At 48.4% G+C, this 18,285-nt stretch overlaps 11 protein-coding genes across 11 annotated transcripts; 5 read left to right on the top strand and 6 right to left on the bottom strand.

Annotated features, from left to right (window-relative positions):
• Nucleotides 1-109: 109 nt before the first annotated feature.
• On the top strand, nucleotides 110-795 carry L228DRAFT_244328 (hypothetical protein). Its single transcript, XM_018331898.1, has 3 exons — nucleotides 110-232; nucleotides 332-456; nucleotides 523-795. The coding sequence occupies exons 1-3, from the start codon at nucleotides 167-169 to the stop codon at nucleotides 566-568; spliced, it is 237 nt and encodes a 78-aa protein (XP_018191036.1). The 5' UTR covers nucleotides 110-166; the 3' UTR covers nucleotides 569-795.
• Nucleotides 513-2,312, bottom strand: L228DRAFT_77203 (AAT-domain-containing protein). The gene is made up of 4 exons (XM_018336846.1): nucleotides 2,140-2,312; nucleotides 1,855-2,029; nucleotides 1,618-1,772; nucleotides 513-1,512 (listed from the first exon to the last, which is right to left on the bottom strand). The coding sequence occupies exons 1-4, from the start codon at nucleotides 2,233-2,235 to the stop codon at nucleotides 832-834; spliced, it is 1,107 nt and encodes a 368-aa protein (XP_018191035.1). The 5' UTR covers nucleotides 2,236-2,312; the 3' UTR covers nucleotides 513-831.
• Nucleotides 2,313-3,013: 701 nt separating this feature from the next.
• Nucleotides 3,014-4,549, bottom strand: L228DRAFT_244326 (succinate dehydrogenase cytochrome b560 subunit). Its single transcript, XM_018331897.1, has one exon. It carries the CDS (start codon nucleotides 4,050-4,052, stop codon nucleotides 3,483-3,485), a length of 570 nt encoding a protein of 189 aa, XP_018191034.1. The 5' UTR covers nucleotides 4,053-4,549; the 3' UTR covers nucleotides 3,014-3,482.
• Nucleotides 4,550-5,027: 478 nt separating this feature from the next.
• Nucleotides 5,028-6,021, top strand: L228DRAFT_265946 (hypothetical protein; the record flags this gene model as incomplete). Its single annotated transcript, XM_018334783.1, has 2 exons — nucleotides 5,028-5,176; nucleotides 5,241-6,021. The coding sequence occupies 2 exons, from the start codon at nucleotides 5,028-5,030 to the stop codon at nucleotides 6,019-6,021; spliced, it is 930 nt and encodes a 309-aa protein (XP_018191033.1).
• Nucleotides 6,022-6,662: 641 nt separating this feature from the next.
• L228DRAFT_244323 (thymidylate synthase) lies at nucleotides 6,663-8,219 on the top strand. The gene is made up of 2 exons (XM_018331896.1): nucleotides 6,663-6,910; nucleotides 7,005-8,219. The coding sequence occupies exons 1-2, from the start codon at nucleotides 6,732-6,734 to the stop codon at nucleotides 8,197-8,199; spliced, it is 1,374 nt and encodes a 457-aa protein (XP_018191032.1). The 5' UTR covers nucleotides 6,663-6,731; the 3' UTR covers nucleotides 8,200-8,219.
• A 323-nt stretch (nucleotides 8,220-8,542) lies between these two features.
• L228DRAFT_244322 (cystathionine beta-l) lies at nucleotides 8,543-10,526 on the bottom strand. Its single transcript, XM_018331895.1, has 3 exons — nucleotides 10,068-10,526; nucleotides 8,953-9,996; nucleotides 8,543-8,878 (listed from the first exon to the last, which is right to left on the bottom strand). The coding sequence occupies exons 1-3, from the start codon at nucleotides 10,296-10,298 to the stop codon at nucleotides 8,795-8,797; spliced, it is 1,359 nt and encodes a 452-aa protein (XP_018191031.1). The 5' UTR covers nucleotides 10,299-10,526; the 3' UTR covers nucleotides 8,543-8,794.
• Nucleotides 10,527-11,008: 482 nt separating this feature from the next.
• L228DRAFT_244320 (HIT domain-containing protein) lies at nucleotides 11,009-12,013 on the bottom strand. Its single transcript, XM_018331894.1, has 2 exons — nucleotides 11,910-12,013; nucleotides 11,009-11,845 (listed from the first exon to the last, which is right to left on the bottom strand). The coding sequence occupies exons 1-2, from the start codon at nucleotides 11,964-11,966 to the stop codon at nucleotides 11,354-11,356; spliced, it is 549 nt and encodes a 182-aa protein (XP_018191030.1). The 5' UTR covers nucleotides 11,967-12,013; the 3' UTR covers nucleotides 11,009-11,353.
• Nucleotides 12,014-12,596: 583 nt separating this feature from the next.
• Nucleotides 12,597-13,793, top strand: L228DRAFT_280713 (DNA replication complex GINS protein PSF3). Its single transcript, XM_018335813.1, has 6 exons — nucleotides 12,597-12,771; nucleotides 12,847-12,915; nucleotides 13,051-13,109; nucleotides 13,196-13,379; nucleotides 13,465-13,573; nucleotides 13,688-13,793. Exons 1-6 carry the CDS (start codon nucleotides 12,727-12,729, stop codon nucleotides 13,753-13,755), a joined length of 534 nt encoding a protein of 177 aa, XP_018191029.1. The 5' UTR covers nucleotides 12,597-12,726; the 3' UTR covers nucleotides 13,756-13,793.
• L228DRAFT_244318 (hypothetical protein) lies at nucleotides 13,350-15,413 on the bottom strand. Its single transcript, XM_018331893.1, has one exon. It carries the CDS (start codon nucleotides 15,194-15,196, stop codon nucleotides 13,826-13,828), a length of 1,371 nt encoding a protein of 456 aa, XP_018191028.1. The 5' UTR covers nucleotides 15,197-15,413; the 3' UTR covers nucleotides 13,350-13,825.
• A 322-nt stretch (nucleotides 15,414-15,735) lies between these two features.
• L228DRAFT_217824 (NAD(P)-binding protein) lies at nucleotides 15,736-16,561 on the bottom strand. The gene is made up of 2 exons (XM_018330168.1): nucleotides 16,401-16,561; nucleotides 15,736-16,340 (listed from the first exon to the last, which is right to left on the bottom strand). Exons 1-2 carry the CDS (start codon nucleotides 16,486-16,488, stop codon nucleotides 15,961-15,963), a joined length of 468 nt encoding a protein of 155 aa, XP_018191027.1. The 5' UTR covers nucleotides 16,489-16,561; the 3' UTR covers nucleotides 15,736-15,960.
• Nucleotides 16,562-16,722: 161 nt separating this feature from the next.
• L228DRAFT_217821 (S-adenosyl-L-methionine-dependent methyltransferase) lies at nucleotides 16,723-17,928 on the top strand. The gene is made up of 2 exons (XM_018330167.1): nucleotides 16,723-16,862; nucleotides 16,920-17,928. Exons 1-2 carry the CDS (start codon nucleotides 16,849-16,851, stop codon nucleotides 17,782-17,784), a joined length of 879 nt encoding a protein of 292 aa, XP_018191026.1. The 5' UTR covers nucleotides 16,723-16,848; the 3' UTR covers nucleotides 17,785-17,928.
• Nucleotides 17,929-18,285: the final 357 nt, after the last annotated feature.

The following is an 18,285-nucleotide window of genomic DNA, read 5'->3' as shown; positions in this document are numbered from 1 at the left end:
TGATCATCACCAGCCACACCAGGGCAGGCACAGAGCTTTGCCGACGTTCCCCAAGCCTCGGAGGAGCTGCTCAACGCCAATCCATCGCTATCCCGTCTTCCAATTCGCGCATCTCAGTCTCCTCCATCTCCCCCACGAGGACGTCATCTCCTGTCTCACATTCAAGATGGTTGCCCAATACACCATTGCCGGTCGCCAAGTCGGCTCCCACGTTGTACGTCGCCTGCTGCCGGTCGACTCAGCCGACCGATCAAACCCACTCCGTCTCCTGTCTTGGAACCGCAATTGGGATGATAAAGAGATAATTTGGCTAACAATTGGTGTATCATAGCTTGCCATGATCACCCTCGGATCGATGGCTGGTATCAGCTTCCTCGCTACCGGTGGTGAGAAGAAGTCCAAGGAGCAGGGCCCCCCGATCAACGCAACGAGCAAGGACGAGGAGAACTTCATCCAGTAAGGCGCATAGACGAAGCAATCCGACCAATTGAGTAATGCAGTCTCTAATATCGAATTTTATAGGGAGTTCATCAAGAATGCGGAGGCTTCTGGCACGGCTAAGCACTAAATTACGGCGATCTTTATTGTTTTCTCCCTGGAAGATTGTTGAGCGTGGCGCGGTAGAGGCCATGCAGAGGATAGAAATGCGATATTCATTGGCGGCAGTATATATCCAGATCCTCAACCTTTGCATTCAAGAATTGCATACCTGCTCATGTTCGCTATGAAATCATTTCATTGTTTCCATGTGTCCGAAAAATAATACCGGTTGCTACTACGAGCCGAGAAAGCCAGAATGAATCATCGAGTTCATGGACCGCCTGACCGACTTCATGTAGTCGGGTCTAGTAACAACACGCCCTCGGAATGTATAGGACGGCCTATCTGCACAGTCGCCATCTTCGCCTTGAGATCCATGACAATGTTGAAAAGCGTGGCTACAGTGCTTCCCGGGGCTTCGGCTCTACAGATTGAGCCCGGATAGTTCTTTTCATCTTTAAACATTTCGCCCAGATTCTTCGTCGTTGGCCCCTCTCCCTTGGCCTCCGCTTCCGCCACCAATTCCCTAATGCGTGCCAATCTGAACGGTGAGTCTGGCAGCCAAAGCATATCTTGGACAATGCCGTGGCTCGCAAGATAGTGGTTTGTATGTGTCACTTTCCCATCTTCCATACGAAGTGCAACAATATCAGTTGAGCTGCATTCGAGTCCCAGACCGCCGCTTGAATCTGCAACTAGAAGATGGCAGGCAGAAGAGACGCCTGCATTTCCCAGCGCAGCAACCGCCTCATCCCGGCTCGGACTGTCCAAAACCCTCCGTAGTGACAAGTGTACTGGCAATCGATCATAATCCACACCAGCGGCTTTGATGGCGTTCAGAGTCACACCTACACCGGCCGAATTTAACCCAATCTTGCCAATAATTCCTGCTTCAGTGATCATGGTAATCGTTGGTTTTGGCGGCTGGTGAATGCGTAGAGAGACAAGGTTCTCCTTTTGTTCATGCTGCCACTACTAAACCTAAGCTTTATGTTTTTGTGACAATGACTTTCAAAAAAAAGTAGCACGTTGCTGGTGATAGCAAGTGTCTAACAGGGAGGCTTCTTATCAACTTACGTCCCAATTCTGAGCAAGAAAGCTGGCTCCATTAGCTCCATCTGTCTTCCACGAGAGTGCAGTGCAACCATCATTGAAAAGACCGTATGCAATTTCTGTCCGCACATTGAGCGCCAGGATCGTGGGAAAGTCAAATCCTGCGCCCTTTGATACTCCTGATCCCATTACCATTTAGTTAGATTTTGCCATTACGCCACAAAACAAAATTCGGGGGGGGGGATTCAAGAGAGACGCTACCTCGTATCTCCTCCACATATTCTGGCCATTTGCTCTCCAGGGAGGGGAGAAACTTCAGCGCTACCTTACAGACTTCTGCCCATTCCAATTTCGACGTCTCTCGGAATAAATTCACATAGAATGCTATGCAGCGCCGGATCTGCACCTGGGCCTTTTGGCCATGGTGAAGACCAATCTAATTCAACATTAGTTATTTCATTTCATCTGATAGACGTGATTCTTTCACAGATTGTAGAGCTAAATTGCAATTGTCACCGATAAGGGGCGATGGGCGATATAACATACTTCATATGGAGTACCCGAACAAACAATTTCCATCTTTTCTTCCTCAGCTGAAAAGCAAGAAATTGTGTCACTTTGAAGCAATATATGGATATGCATAGGGTGACTTCAAAGAAGAAGAGGTGCAATTAAAGGGAAATGCAGAACACGGGTTTATCGTATAAACAATTCAAGAGATCAAGGGGTTTGGTATGATTGCCATGCGATCCCGATGAAAAGCGGGCCTGGGTCATGCATGGCGATAACTGAGTGGGAGAAGTGGATAGTCTGCCCCCGAGGCCCCCTCTCCTTGGCCCGCAGATACGCACAGTACTGAGTGGTCAACCCGTCCGAGGAGAGCTGCTACGGGAAAACTTGGTCCCTTTGGTCAGGGTCCCTAGGGTCTCTTTGGTCTCTTGTGTCTCACTCTGCTCTCCTATTGCGCAATGGAATGACGGGAGTTTCTACGTACGGGCGTTGCTCCGTATCTGATAACGAATCAAGTGCTAACTCAATTGATAACCGGGTGATCCACAAGGGTCTTCAGGGTAGTGGCCATGCAGAGTCGGGGGGAAAAATTAGGGACATGGCACTGCAAACGCCTGCAGGGTGAAAATGTCGTGTTTGTCTACGCAATTGTACGGGAAATTTAGGAGCGATAATAGCATTCAGTAGAGCAATGCCAGTATCAGTATAAAAGACTTGTAACATCGTACAAATCCACGAATGATATGCCCACTCTCTCTGAACAGGTGCTAACCGAGCGAAGAACGAAGTGAAAATAGAGGGGAATCTTTCGGTAAATGCTTAAGATGGTCCCTACTGTATTAACTACCAACTAACCACTGACAGTGGCTTGTAGTGGCATGTTGGCTCTCGCTCCAACTGCCTTAACTGTATCCTGTCCTCATCAACATAATTCGAGTACATCATCCAGATACTAGTCTGTACAATATATATATATATATATATATATATATATCTCCAAGCAAACATCTTAGACCTGCCACATATCGACTACTTAGTTTGCCCAGGTGCCGATCTATCAGCCAGCAGCGAATCAGTACAACTAGTAAACACACTTTGCGGTTCCTTACGTTATATAATAAGCCCAACGCAGGCTCCGCTGTGATCGTCAATTGATTTATATTCTTGTTAGCTAGCCGAATGCCGCTATCGAAGAACAAATGTCAATTGAACCAATAAAATCTGTTTTGAGCTATATCCAAGGTGCTGAACCCCTGATTGTGAACGGTGTGAGCATCTGTAGTAACATGTTGACCCAATCGAACCGTGGGTCGGCTGAGCCTTTCAACTACTGCAATGATCTTCCAACAGGCACTGTCCGGCAATGAGTCATTGCTCCTTTACCACGCAAGTGCCAGATAAACCGCGCTGATTCCGGAAAGACCAAAGGCAGCCCAGCCGCCAATCTGAATCTGCCGGTTGGTGAACGACTTGCCCATATCCCATATCAAGTGTCGAACCCCATTGATACAATGATAAGTGAAAGGGAAGGCCGCAACGCTTTTGATCAGGACCTTTGCAATGACGGGAAGAGAGCCAAATGCCGCAGCAAGGCTGGCAGACTCGAGGTGCCAGCCCACCAAGGGAGCAGCAAGATAAGCAGCGCCAAAAATATAAAAACCACCACTAAGGACAGCGCCAGTGATACGAGTGAGACCAGAGCCGATAGAGGTCATTTGAGGTTTGTAGATGGTAAGATGTGGGGCGACGGGGCGATTCTTGCGTTGCTCGACGAGTATCTTGTAGCCTTCTTCAGGCTTTATGTTTCGCGTAGCAACCGGTCTCGTCTGCATGAGCTGGCTGTTGGTGGCGATGGCGGCTGGGCTAGCAAATTTGGCCATGGGCATGGCAAGAGGGCGCTGTATGGCCATCCGCCGAAGAGACTGTTGAGTAATTGTCTGAGCCAGCATTTTGTCGGTATTTCAATTTCCAAAGGAGATGCGTAGTTTCGTCCCAGTCGTTGAGTCTGATCAGTCGAAACGATCTCTTCAACTTGCTCTCGCAAAGTCCGAAAACAAGACGATGATCAACCTAAGATCAGACCGGGCGGTTAAACACCAGAGTCACGCTAGAATAATAATTATGCGGAGAAAAGGCACCAATGCGAAAGGACGATCTTAATTCTGCTGCAAAATTGTAGGTAAAGGTGTTGAAAATGATTGATAGAATTTGAAAACTCATATATAATGCATAGCGGGAAGAAACAGACGAGGAGAGAACTTGAAAGGCTCTTAACAAAAGGTTTCTTGGCACGCAAGGGCTGATCGGGATTGATGGTGGTCTTTCACTTCAACAACAAATGGAACCTCCAATCCCCACAAAAGCTAGCGTGAAAATCACAAAATATATAAGGTAAACAGAATACGCCTTTGAAAATGCAATATTTCCAGCCATACGACCGCAAAGAAACCGAAACAGTAATAAGAAGAACAGGGGCGAATTGAGAAAGCACACGCCTTAGCCGCGGCAATTGATACTTGGGTAAACAGTACTACGCGGGACGGGGCTTCGGGGCAAGGCGGGGAACCATGCGCGTTTTCCCCGATGAGGAATAACCAGGGTTCACCCCCAAGGAGCAAAAAGGCTGGAGGAGCCAAAGTAGGTTAGCTCTTGCTTTTTTTACTTCTTTTGGGAGTTTTCTATCGGAGATGCATAAGATTCTTGAGCTAATCCTAATATAGCTTAGCTTTCGACGGCGCTTGATTGATAAGATAATCATGCTCTACGCCTTCGAGATGTCGCTGGACGCTTCTGTCGTATGTCTCGGCGCTGACGAAGCACAAAGCTGCCTGAGCAGCGAAATCGCTCTCTTTACAATTTTGCGTACCTAGATCTTCACTATTTGGCATTGTCTAGATATTTAAATCAAGAAGGTATACCTCGTCATGGCATCACCATCAGTATCGGGGGCGACCGAACCCCAGAGCTATACCACCATGGAGAAAGGCGATGTGGATGCGATTGGCGCGCATTGCAAATATCAGTACTGTAATCAGCTTGACTTTCTACCGTTTCGATGCGAGAGCTGTCGAGAGTAAGTTTTGTCTTCTGCGCCGCTTTGACTTTTCCTCTTATGTCCAAACTAACACCGTTTCAAGTACTTTCTGTCTTGATCATCGAACGGAAACCGCACACAAATGCCGCAACGCAGGAGCATGGGCTGCTGCGCGTCGAGAAAAGAACCTCGGCGCAAGTATATCCTCAAGCAGCCCTTCGCCTTCACCGTCGCCCGTGCACGCGAAATGTGCGCATCCAGAGTGCAAGACGAAAATCGACAATATCCGAAACCCCGGCGTACAATGCACCAACTGCAACAGGCAATACTGTCTAAAACACCGCTTACGGGAAGAGCACGACTGTTCTAATCTGATTCCACTGGGTGCTCGTCCCGCGCGATTTGACGCTCAGGCGCAGAAGGAAAAGGCGCTCTCAGCTTTTGCCAAATTCAGCGCCGCAATGAAGGAAAAGCGCAAGACTGTCCTGCCCAAGAAGCCGTCGAGCAATGCAGCAAGGATCGTGGAACTTAATAAGCTCAAGAAGGACGCCAAGGGCGACCAGAAAATACCGTCAGAAAAACGCGTCTATCTTCATATCGAAGGGGAGAAGGAGACTACGACATCCAAGTTTCCTGCGGGCAAGTTCTTTTATAACAAGGAATGGAGCGTGGGCAGAATGCTAGACGAGGCGGCGAAGGGACTGCAAGTGCAGAATGTGAACAATAGGGGCGGCGGAGAAGAGGAGAAACTTCGCGTGTATCATGTGGAAGGCGGCAGGTTACTGGAGTTTAGTGAGAAGCTGGGCGAAGCTTTTGTCAGTGGAAATACGGCCGTTTTGCTTCGAGGCGTTGGGCCTGCTGTGCCGGATCTGATTGAGATATGATTTTTCTGAACTTTTGAGATTGCATGAGCGTTGGCGTTGGTTCGGGTACACCATTTGCAAAAGCAAGACATTGCTTGAGCATGATATACGGCTTTAGATTGGATGATGCATTTACTTTCTCTTTCATTTGGGTCTGTAGTATACTATTGCAAATCGGCTCTAAGTGGAAGACAATTGAGCCGTAGATGTTTACATTGCGAGAGCGCTGGACAGCAACCCCGTCAGCTTTCTACCTAGTGTAAATGTGAAGACCGTCATTCACATCCTGATATCCACGATTGAAATGCGCATTATGTTGTTGTGTTTGAAGATATTTGGTTTACCGTCACATGGCAAGGACGAATCGCTGAATCGTAGACGTCATACACAGTTGCTTCGATTTTGACACTGACCGACCTTCTAATTCCAAGCCCCTCAAAATGGACAGTGAAACAAATAAAAGTCTAAATAATTTATTCAATTCCTAGTTAATAGAGACATCTGCATTGATAAAAGCATTGCACCGCGCGGCGGCAAATACAGGTGGTAGTCGCAAACGACAAGCGCACCACGCCACGCGATTTCCAATTTACGCGTCTGCCCCGCGCTCCGCGATTCGCGATACGCTACGCGATACAGATGATAGTTGCACTGCGCAGGTCCTTACAACCAAACATATTTTGCAAAATCAAACGCAGAGAGGAGAGACAAACGGCTTTCCCACCCACAAGATGTCTCCATCAGCAGTTTCGTCAGACCCTCAGAGCTCATCTGCTCACCAACAAGACCCTGCATCACTCAAAGGCGGCATCGTATCTCTCGCCTCTGACGCACACCATGCGCACGAGGAATATCAATATCTGGACTTGATCCGCAACATTCTCGACAACGGCGAGCATCGTCCTGACCGGTACGATAATGGCCTCCTCCATTGTCATCTTTACTTTCACCTACTCTTTACAAAACATACATAATCACTAACTATTTAAATTCATTTCTCGCAGGACCGGAACAGGAACATACTCCCTCTTTGCCCCTCCTCCGCTGCGCTTCTCCCTGTCCAAACCCTCCGCCTCTTCCTCTTCAACCTCGTCTACATCAGATCCCTCTACTACATCTACATCTACTGCGCAGCCCTCCCAGTCTTCTTCCTCGCCCAGAGATGCAGCCTCCGACACCGATGCGCAATCCTACACGCCAATCCTCCCCCTCCTGACCACCAAACGCGTCTTTCTCCGCGCCGTCATCGCTGAACTCCTCTGGTTCGTGTCCGGCTGCACATCCTCCGTGCCACTCTCGGAGCAAGGGATCCGGATCTGGGACGGCAACGGGAGCCGCGAATTTCTCGACAGCGTGGGGCTTTCGCACCGCGAAGTCGGCGACCTGGGTCCCGTATATGGCTTCCAATGGCGCCATTTTGGCGCCGAATACGTCGACGCACGCGCCGATTATACGGGCCAGGGCGTCGACCAGCTCGCAGAAGTAATTGACAAGTTAAAGAATCGGCCGTATGACCGTCGGATCATCCTAAGCGCGTGGAACCCCGCGGATATCAAAAAGATGGCGCTCCCTCCTTGCCATATGTTTGCGCAGTTTTATGTCTCGTTTCCGTCGAAACGACCTGCCGCGGGTGCTCGGCGGAGACAGACTGCAACAACTACGTCAGCTGATGTAACTCGAGTTTCAACGGAAACTGCACACCAATTACCACAGCAGCAGCAGCAGCAGCATCATCATCATCATCCAGCCGAGACGCCGACTCCAGGTTCAGGAACGAGCACGCCTGTGCCTGTGCCGGTGCCGGTGCCGCAGACCCAGGATGAGCCCTCAAAGACGGCTCAAGAGTCTCAGAATCGAAAAGAAGAACGCGGCGTGCTTCATTGCCAATTATACCAGCGCTCGTGCGACATGGGTCTCGGCGTTCCCTTCAACATTGCTTCGTACGCGCTGCTCACGCACATGCTTGCCCACGTGTGCGATCTGGTTCCCGGCACGTTTACACACACAATGGGCGATGCGCACGTGTATCTCGACCATGTTGACGCGCTGACGGAGCAGCTCCAGCGAGACCCGCGCGAGTTCCCGACGCTCGACATCAAGCGTGAAAAGGGAGGTAGTATTGATGGGTGGCGAGTAGAAGATTTTGAAGTCAAGGGGTATTCGCCGCATAAAGGTATTGCTATGAAGATGTCTGTTTAAAGCTATGCTCCCTCCCGGTTTTTTTTTTTTTTTTTCTTCTCTTCTCCGGTGGGGAGGAGGAATGATTTGAAATGGGGAGGGGCGGGTCTTGGATCTTGTACAGCAGAATACTTGACTGCGTTATTTGACTTTTCGGGTTCATGTTTCAACGATACGGAAAGGGCTTTGGAAGAGGGAAGGTTTCAGAAAAAATCCTTCGATCCTCTTTAAGTTGGGTTCTCGATTTATATTGTTCATTTGTAGTATTACATTCTAGCATATTGGTGCATTGCATATCCAGATACGCAAATAGACCCATAATTCAGCGTCATACTGGCACTGTATTGCCATTTTTTCAGAATCGAGTGATTTCATGTGAATTTTTGCGCACTTGGTGCTAATCTCTACTTTTCGAATATGGTATATAAAATGTACAAGACAGAATTGTGTATGAATCAAATGTTCCAATGCTAGAATTGTTGCAACCCATGCCAGACGCCGCTAAAGAATAAGATAAAAATATGTTTTGAAGCCGAAACGAGCCGCACTTGGCAGCGTGATAAAGTTCGAAGAACCAACCCTAGAGGAGGAGATATGCTAGCGGACGGGTATCACACTATGATGATCCGACCGTCTGGCCAGGGGCATTGAGGGCATGAAATCCATTGAGCGTGACGTTAACCGCACCGGCTTGTACGAGCTAAAGGAAGAAAGTTAGTTTTTTTTTCCTTTTTAATCACTAGCAGCCAGTGATGTGAAGATAGATAAACTTACCGCGCGGCTCAAGTCATCAATGAGATCGTCAACGTCCTCGATACCGACGCACAACCGGATAATGTCTTCAGGCATCTGTCGCTCTGCCCGAGTCTTGGCGTCAATACTAGCATGGCTCATACGGCAAGGCATGCTAATCAAACTGTTGACACAGCCGAAGCTGACACTGATGCCCCAGAGGCGGGCAGACTCGACAATACGCTCGCTGACCTGGACGTCGCCGGTCTCAAATGACAGCACAGCGCCTGCGCCGCGCGCCATGGACCAGTGCAGGTCGTACTGCGGGTGTGAGCGAAGACCGGGATAGCGGACTTTGAAACCGTGGGACTCGAGGAACTCGGCAATACGTTGCGCGTTGGATTGCTGCTTCTCCATGCGAACACCGAGGGTCTTGATACCACGGAGCAGTAGCCAGGAGTCGAATGGAGAGAGGCCGCAGCCGGAAGCGTTGATGGTGAAGAAGAGTTTGTCGCCAATGGCGGGGTCTTGGACTGCAATCACACCAGCCATGAGATCGTGGTGACCAGACAGGTATTTCGTTCCACTCTCGTACACAATGTCGGCGCCAATGTCGAGCGGGTTAAGAAGCATAGGTGAGAGCATGGTGTTGTCAACGGCAACAAGAGCCTTAGGGTTGGCGGCGTGAGCGAGAGACGCAATCGTGGAAATATCCACAATCTTGATCAGCGGGTTCGTGGGAGTTTCCAGAAGAACCATGGCGGTCTTCGGGCCAAGAACCTCCTGGACCTTGTCGGGGTTGGTAGTGTCAACGTGGTGGACGGTAATATCGCCATTGGTTGCAAGATATTTCAGTAGACGATTAGTACCGCCGTACAGGTCATCGCCGGTCACAACCTCGTCACCAGGACGAAGCAGACGGGTGATGACATCCAGAGCGCCCATTCCCGAGGAAACAGCAAGAGCGCGATTAGCGGACATGATCTTTGCGAGATGGCGCTCCAAATGGGAGCGGGTAGGGTTTCCGGAACGAGTGTAATCATACTCGCCGCCTCCGCCGCCAGAAGTCTGCTTGAATGTTGCAGTCTAACGTAGCATACATGTCAATTTCTGCAGATGCGAAAACATTCATTTGAATCAAAGAGTGTGGGATCTACCTGGTAAATGGGAACACTGCTGGCATTGTACTGGTCATTGCTCTCAGTGTAAACTAGCTCCGTGGCCAACGCATACTTTCGACCATTGTGCGGACTAGAGGGAGCGGGTGAAGGCGGGAGATCGTGACCGTCAAGGTCGACCTTGGAGAAGGCTTTGCTGAGCATGCTCGTCTTGCCCGTCGAAGCAGCCGAGCTTCCAGGAGCAGACGAGGAGGACGAGGCAGAGGACATGGCTCTGGAACTGTATGAACGGAGATATGAAATTTATGACTCTTCAGAAGTCTTTTGGGAGAAAATGTTTGGGCTCTTGTGATGAGCCCTCGGTCTTGTATTTTCCTTCTTTGATCAGAAAATGACGGAATGGTACGTAAGGTGGAACAATTGATTCGATTGGACTGAATAGTTTAAGAGATGCGATGATCCATCACTCGGGGTCAAGCTGACTTTGAGATACCCCAGGTTTCCTATGAGCCATTCGTCCAGTGGAATCCAAAGCGAGAGCGGAGGGTTATCGACCATTGACTCATTCTGATTGGCTGTCTCGCCATGGTTTCCTGCCGCCACTGGAATTACGTCTTCATCCGCCAATCACAATCCATATGTACATCAAGTCACGTGCACAGACGATGTCCCCGAAATAACTGATTATTACGAGATGAAATGATAGCAAGTCAACTGGATAAACAATTCAGTTGAAACTCTTCTCTTTATGAAATTAAACGTAATTTCGATGTTCTCACGCTAGGTGGGGAATAGAATGAGTGATAGGGTGAGGACTTTGGGACAGTATATGGTGGCCAAACCGGTCATGACAAGATCACCACCAACAGAAAATATTTATTTGGTGAAAAAGAATATTCAACCAAATTGAAGGATATATGGATGTATGAAAAACTTGACATTTCTTTTGTGACAAGGCGTAATGTCTATGTCTAGAAGGTCAGCGTCCCTAAAGTCTATTTACACCATCATCCTCTCTTTTTGCGCCTGATCGGAGGATCAATGTAGGCCATGGGAATATGCGCAGACTACCCACTAGGTAGTAGATGTGAAACGACCTCCGATCCGTATTAGGGTATCTATCATATGTCGGTATTAATCTCGACTTGATTCTTATTTTTGAAGAGAAGTATGGCAGGGTAATGCGCCGATGGTTGCTGGTCGCAAGCTAGCCGTCGTTGCAAAAGTAGCATGCGGGCATCTGGGAGCCTCTGGCAGGTCTCTTAGGCGCTTCGTAGGCCTCCCAAAAACACCATAGAGCAGATTTGAATCCTTTGTGATTTTTTTTATGACTCTTGTTCCTTCTGCATCTCAGATGCCAGCCACTCCGCCTCTTTTCTCATCTCCTCCTCAGACCGCGGTTTTCGGTTTTCATCGGCATCGACAGCAGGAAACTTCGCCCTCTCACGGTACTTCTGTTGTTCTGACTGATGTTTGCCCACGTCTCCCTCTTCGCTTTCCAACAAGCGGTAGATAGCATCCCCACCCCCTCTGGAATCTAGATCCGCGCGCTGCCGAGGGATGATATGCGCATGGACATGAGGTATACTCTGGCCGGCATCGACACCATCTTGGATGGCGATGTTTATGCTGGACGCCCGAAAGACTCGCTCCACCATGCGGCTCACGCGCTGAACGGTCAAGAAAAGGTCGGCTGCTTCGGCTTGTGTAAGGTCCGCAACTCGTGGAACCACGCGCAGAGGAGAAACTAGAACGTGTCCAGGGAGAATTGGCTTGAGATTGACCAATGCATATGATAACGGTGTGAGATGGAAGACCTGAAAGGCGTCAGGTCAAACTCATGGAGATTTGGGGGTGGAAATGGTTGGTGGCTAGGCGTACTTGGGAATTGACCAAAAAGGTCCCAAAGTGGATCGGCCTTGTGGTAAGAGGCGACATTGTAGATGAAAGGACCCAGGCCAGCAGTAGAAGTCGGAAAGGAGTCTCTTTTGAAGGAGCTTTGGCGTTTGCTTTTCGGTTTGTTGTTGTATCTGGAATTCCGAAAGGTCCGATATAGGTACAACAGAGACGACGTCAGTGGATTGTTTCGCTAGCGTTATCCGGTTCTGGTTATTCCCGAGAGCTAAGCATTACAGCAGAGAACCAACAAGCTCTTGTCACATACAGAGAGAATACGCCATAAATTGCAAACTGTGGCGGAGATTATGCCAAAACCCTAGGTAGACACGACCCAGCGCCGTAGTTTCCCATACCAAAAAGGCCCATTAGAATAACATAGTTACGAGGGGTTTGCCATTTGTTAGTAATTATATAATAAGTAGCCACATTATAGCTATTTAGGTAATGAGATCATCTGACTGTTCTAAAAAAAAAGGCACTTGCAATATTTGTATAACTACTCTTCAAAAAGACAGAAGATAGGAACGAGGGAAGCATGTTATGCTTCTACGACACTTGACTCGGCGAGGCAGAGATATACGTTGAGCTTTTAAGACCAGTTGCGCACAATTTGCTTACGACCTCGGGACGTACTACGTACTTTGTACTCTAACGCGTAGATTGGCGTCAACACTTTACACGAGAAACGCGACAGACGATAAACCCCACGGATAAACCGATACGCAAAGGAAAGCCAACAACAATTCTCTATTCCATCATCTCCAAGAGACTTTGTACCCTTGAAGCTCTTCTTATAAAAATGGGGTCATACTACGACATTGATTCAATTCTCACCGATTCTCAGGTCAGGACTATACCTACTACTTCTTCCATGTGACACATTGCTTGGATCCCTTTGGATAGCTGACTATTGCATTAGAAAGTGCCGTGTACATTTGAGCTGAGTGTGCCAGGGCTAGGATATCTCAGCGGCAATGCGGGTGGAGATGTGAGTTTATTCAATCTTTGCCTCATCTGCTGCCATGAAGGCGTTTGTTGGGTTATGAAAACAACAGCCACCAGATTGGAGTGAAAAACTAAATAAGAAAGAAAAAGAGTGAACTAACGAGGCAATGTTGCGCAGATGAAACAAGGCACACGGTGCGAGCTACCACTGTGGCTTGCGGAGATGCTGGCAGTAAGGTAGAGCAATGATTGCGCCTACACAGATGGTTCTTGATATTCAAGAATCACGTCTTGTTTACGTTGAGTCTAACAATTCTTCTCAGCTTGGGCAATTCGGCACCAATTACGTTGGACATTCCAGATGCGCTTTCTCAGCGGGTGCTTAATGCGCTCAAGGCATCACCCCGGAGCGTGGATCTTAGAGGTCAAGCACCGCACTTTTACCGGCTTGGCACGCGCATTTTAGATCTTTTCGAGGACGAGGAAATTGTTGATGTATTAACCGAGGTCAGTGTCCAAATGAATTTTCTCAATTTTTTTCTTTCCAACGTGACAGTGAAAACTAACAAAAACTAACTTGTGCGGATAACAGTCTTTCAAAAAACGTGCAGCAGAAATTGCAGATCATGCATACAATCCTCGTGGTGCTCTCGGTGAGGGCGCCGACTTCTTGCAAGGTATCGATGAATCAGAAAGAGAACGTAAGTCGTCTAGTCATTAAGCCTCATTATTCGGGCCAGCGCAATGGCGTCTGCACACTGCGTGTGGTAATCCAATTCGTGTCATCCAACGCTAATACAATCTGGTCGTCTAAGTGTTTCGGGCTGCGCACAGTAGTGCCAAAGCCATGCGTGAGTGGATGGGAGAGATGAAGAAAAAGTGATGTGCAAAAGCACTGCCAAGGAGAAAAAGACAAAAGGGAAATCGTCCAATAGAGTTCGGTACTATCGCCGTTAAGGAAAGGATGCCAAAGCTTCTTTCCCTTCAGTGATCATGGATCGAAGCTGTCGGTTCATGTTGCGAAAACTTGTATTTAACTCTCTTTCTTGTTTTCGCCGCTTGGCCGCATATCGTTGTGTCTCCGGGAGGAAATGTTTGTTGGCATGCTTAGAGGCGCTTGTACCTGAAGTTGATCGCGTTGATCGCGCCGGACCAGCAGTATGAGATATATCGTATGAGCGCGGAGATGCAACTGAGGCGGAAGACGCGGACATAGAAGCGGGGGCGCTAGCTTGTGATACAAACGAGGGGCGTCTGGCAGGGAAAAGCGGCCTGCATGACGAGTTCGAGGAGAGCTTTGCAAGGGACGGTCGCCGAGCTCTGCTATCAACGGTTTGCAAAGCAGGTTTCCGCGAGGGCGTAGCAATGGAGGCGTAGCTACTTGACGGCTCCTTATTCGAAGAAGACACCATAACCCAGCTCGCGGAAAGATTATTTTCAGTTGCCTTTCTAGTTTGCTGACGTTTACTTGGCCTCTCTGTCGTGTTGCTTTGCTGATGATTCCGATGCGGTTCGTACTGCAGACTTTTCGTTTGGGGCAAGGGTTGCGGCGAAGAGCTTCCTGCATCCTGCATATCGGTGTCATGAACGTAATACCATGAGCCCCCCATACTCATCGAACCCTGCCGAGGTCGTGTAATAGAATGGCCACTTGCAACACCTGAGTGGAATCCGCGAAAAGGGTTCGTGCGAGCGCATAGATCCCATAATCTCCCAGCAACACCACCCACAATGTTGAAAACAAAGCTTCCCCAGCTGCCACCACTGGAGTCTTCGATCTCTGAATGGGTGCGCTTCCTTCCATTGCCCTCCTGAGCCAGTGCTGAAGGGAGCGGGGGAAAGTATTCGCCCATAGACGCCTTGTAGGGATCAGCGAAAAGTCCAGCGTTTCCACGTCCCCGACGGAAGGAGATGTCGTATTGATTACTTTCGGCATCTTCCTCCGTCATGAGGCCGTATTTTCCAGAGGGAGTCTCCAGACCACCTGCCAGGTCATATTTCAGATTTACCAAAGGAGGTGGGCTGATGACATCGCTTGAGCTAGTCATCGAGCTTTCTGGGCTCGAGGTTGGAGAGCCCCGAAAAGACTTAAAGTCCGCGAAGCGTTCCCTATCCTGAAGCAACGAGATGGACGGCCGGTTGTCGGAACCAAGGGGCATAGAGTAGCATTGTGATGAAGATGCAGACGGTGTCTGAGGCACTTGGAATAAGTTCGAGTGTGTCTGATGATTTTGGTGAAAAGACATCTCAGACTTTTTCCAGAACAGAGAATTATTCAGTGTCGTCGGCTCTGGGGCCTGCTGTATGCGAAAAGAGGAGGACATTGTTACATAAGACCGTCGATGATCTGGCGGTGAGCGAAGCACAATGAGAGATAAGGCGAACGGAGCTGAGTGAAGTTCTGTCTCCAACGCGAGGGCGCTTTTCAGCGCAAAAACCCCGTGTCTAAACAAGCATCATGAAAATTAAAGAATGAAGGACCGTCTTTCGGACAAGCACCACGCACAGCTTTGAGGTTCTGGCGCGGACCTAAGAAGGCGCGATGGAAGAAGATTTAAGGTGCCAGTTGTGGCTGGACGGAACCGATAAGGTCGCTGAGGTGGCTGGGGGATCAGACTTGTCGCTTAGGCAACCACCCTGTCATGGGGTTCAAACAATTGCGGCGGGATGTTGTCGGCTCGGAGAGCTATGGGGGTTTCTGCCTTAAGGATATTGGGTTTTTGTGAAGCAGGGATTCTCCCTGGATTATATAGACGCAGGGAATAGTACTATGTAAGGCAAGAGATGCATGACTCTTCCGATTTTATATCTACTTTTCTTCACTTCAGATATCTCGTGAATTTCAAGCGAGGAACTGATGTTTACCCATATTCCAGACATGTATTTAGTGAATTAATCCAATTACTAAATTTCCATTCATGAATTAAATCAAAAATACCGTCTCCAAACATGTTAACTCATAAAATGAGAGAATAACCCAACCCTTTCAGCCTTGCATAAGAAGTCGTTATCATTGAGCAAGGCAATGACTTGCTCTCGCATTCATCATCATGGTGTAAGCCTTCCTCTTGCCCTGAAAGTATTATACTTAAATCCTTTGTTTCTTCCAGTTTCTGCCGGCGAGCTCTAAACCCCATTCTCCGTCCACCAAAACACACCAGCCTTCAGACCCCCAGCCGCCATCCCCTCCAACAGCGGCCTGAAACTCCTTCTTTGCAAAGTTCAGTACCTTGTCATCAAAAGTTCCCGGCTGCAGCCACACTGCGGGAACACCGGCAGCCTTTGCTTCCTCCAATACTTTTATTGTGACAGCAGGTGGAGTAATTATCGAAATCGACGTCTGCTCTGGCGACGGGAGAGCGGAGACGGAGGCAACGGTGGGATGAGAAGTACTTGCCAGGTCGATGGCTGGAGAGGTAGGGTTGATTGGTGATGCCGGCAGAGAATGCGCTACATACCAGGCAAACACTACGATGTTTAATCAGCAGCTGATTTACTTCAAAGCAATGCTTCCTTGCTCCGAAGTACCTTTGTGACCAAACTTTGCGGGATTTTGGCTCGCCCCAACGACCGCAAAATACGGTGAAGAAAAGAAGGTCTTGACTGCAGCCTCCATGGCTATTTCAAATTGAATATTGCGAACGGTTTTTTTTTTGGCGTGATTGCACCTTCAGAAATTAGAATCAGAGGACAGATTCTGGTGTACTTCGTAATGTTTTGAGCCCTTAGATGACGCCATCGTTCACCAGTATTAATCGATAGCTAACCGCCTCAAGCCGAATGCCGACACCGGAGAAACCATCTTATCACCGAGGTCCTAGAGCTTCAAGCTGAAAATCCCCGCACCTAATCATCTACGAAAGTCCATTGTCCGAAATTAGCCTTTAAATTGGTCACTTTTGCTCGGCTTTATCTGTTTGTTCTTTCAACTCTGCAATTCACAAAAGCTGGATTGATTATTGAAGAAATTTTAATTATGGCGACATTCGCGTATGTTCCTGTCAACCAAATTTCGATCCAATCTAGCTATTGATCAACCGAAAACAGCAAAAGCACGTTTTCCTATGCTTCCTATGCTGCTGTTCGCCCAGTGTATCCGGTTTCTCTCTACGAAAAGATCCTCGCCTACCACCAAGGACCGAAGAGGCTGTGTCTGGATCTCGGATGTGGACATGGACTTGTCACGCGCGCTTTATCCAAGGAGTTTGATCAATTAGTAGGCGCAGACCCATCAGATGGCATGATCAAGCAGGCAGAATCTGGAACCCCGGCGGATAAATATCCAAACGTCAGCTACCGTGCTGCTTCTGCGGAGTCACTCCCGTTCCTAGCGGACAACTCTGTCGACATGGTTGTTGCCGGCCAAGCAGCTCATTGGTTTAATTACCCAAAGCTATTCGCTGAACTGCAGAGAATACTTAGGCCTGGCGCAACTTTGGCTTTTTGGGGTTATAAAGATCCAGTGCTCGTTGAATTTCCGGAAGCGACTAAGATTGTCGACCGGTACGCATACGGATCAGGTGGAAAATATCTTGGAGATTATTGGTCCCAGCCAGGGCGATCAATCGTGCAAAACAAGTTACGAGACATTCAACCGCCGCCATCTCAATGGCAGGATATCCAGCGCATAGAGTATGAGCCTGGAGTACAGGGCCCAAAGTCAGGAGAAGGAACGTTGTTTTTGGATAAGAAAATGACATTGCCCCAGTTTTTAGAATACGCGAGAACCTGGAGTGCTTTTCATGAGTGGCAACAAGCTCATCCGAACTTGACTCGCCGCGATGCTGGTGGGCCCGGGGACGTGTTTGATGAGATGGCAGACGAGATGAAGGCGGCGGAGAGAGGGTTGGACGATGAGAAAGACATCTTTCTGGAATTTGGCACTGGTTTGCTTTTAGCCCGCAAGAAGTAGCATCTCGTATGGTCAACAGGCGTTTAACGCATATTTAGATGGTGTCTCGATAACAAATAGTATAGCCTCGAAAGATATAAGAATCGTAATGATAAATATTAGATTACAGAAGCTAGGAATTAATTAAACTAATGAACTCAGGAAAAAAAAAAAAAAAAAAAAACCCCCTAACAACAGTGGCATATCAACCACTTAAGATTATTAATTGATACATACGCATAAATATATGAATGAGATAAATTATATAATGTCGGCTACAGAGTAAGAGCACTGGACCTATAGGTAAACATGACAGCCTCTCGATCAAGGCTGTGGAATAGTTTTAGAGATCTTCGCTTGTTGCCGAGGTCTTTCTCCTTATGGCGCAGGTACGAAAGGGAGGTGGTTAGGCCGAGGGAACTAAGAAACTTTGTCTGGATGGCCGTTATTCGGTGACGTTAACGACTTATCGTGTAGTCCTACCTCCAAAACCCTTTATCGTCGACAATGCTTCACCCCTAA

The sequence above is a fragment of the Xylona heveae genome (genome assembly GCF_001619985.1).
Source record: "Xylona heveae TC161 unplaced genomic scaffold L228scaffold_2, whole genome shotgun sequence".
In the NCBI taxonomy this organism is placed as follows: Eukaryota; Fungi; Ascomycota; class Xylonomycetes; order Xylonales; family Xylonaceae; genus Xylona; species Xylona heveae.
The sequence above is the reverse complement of the archived record's forward strand: the minus strand, read 5'-3'. Positions and strand labels throughout refer to the sequence as shown.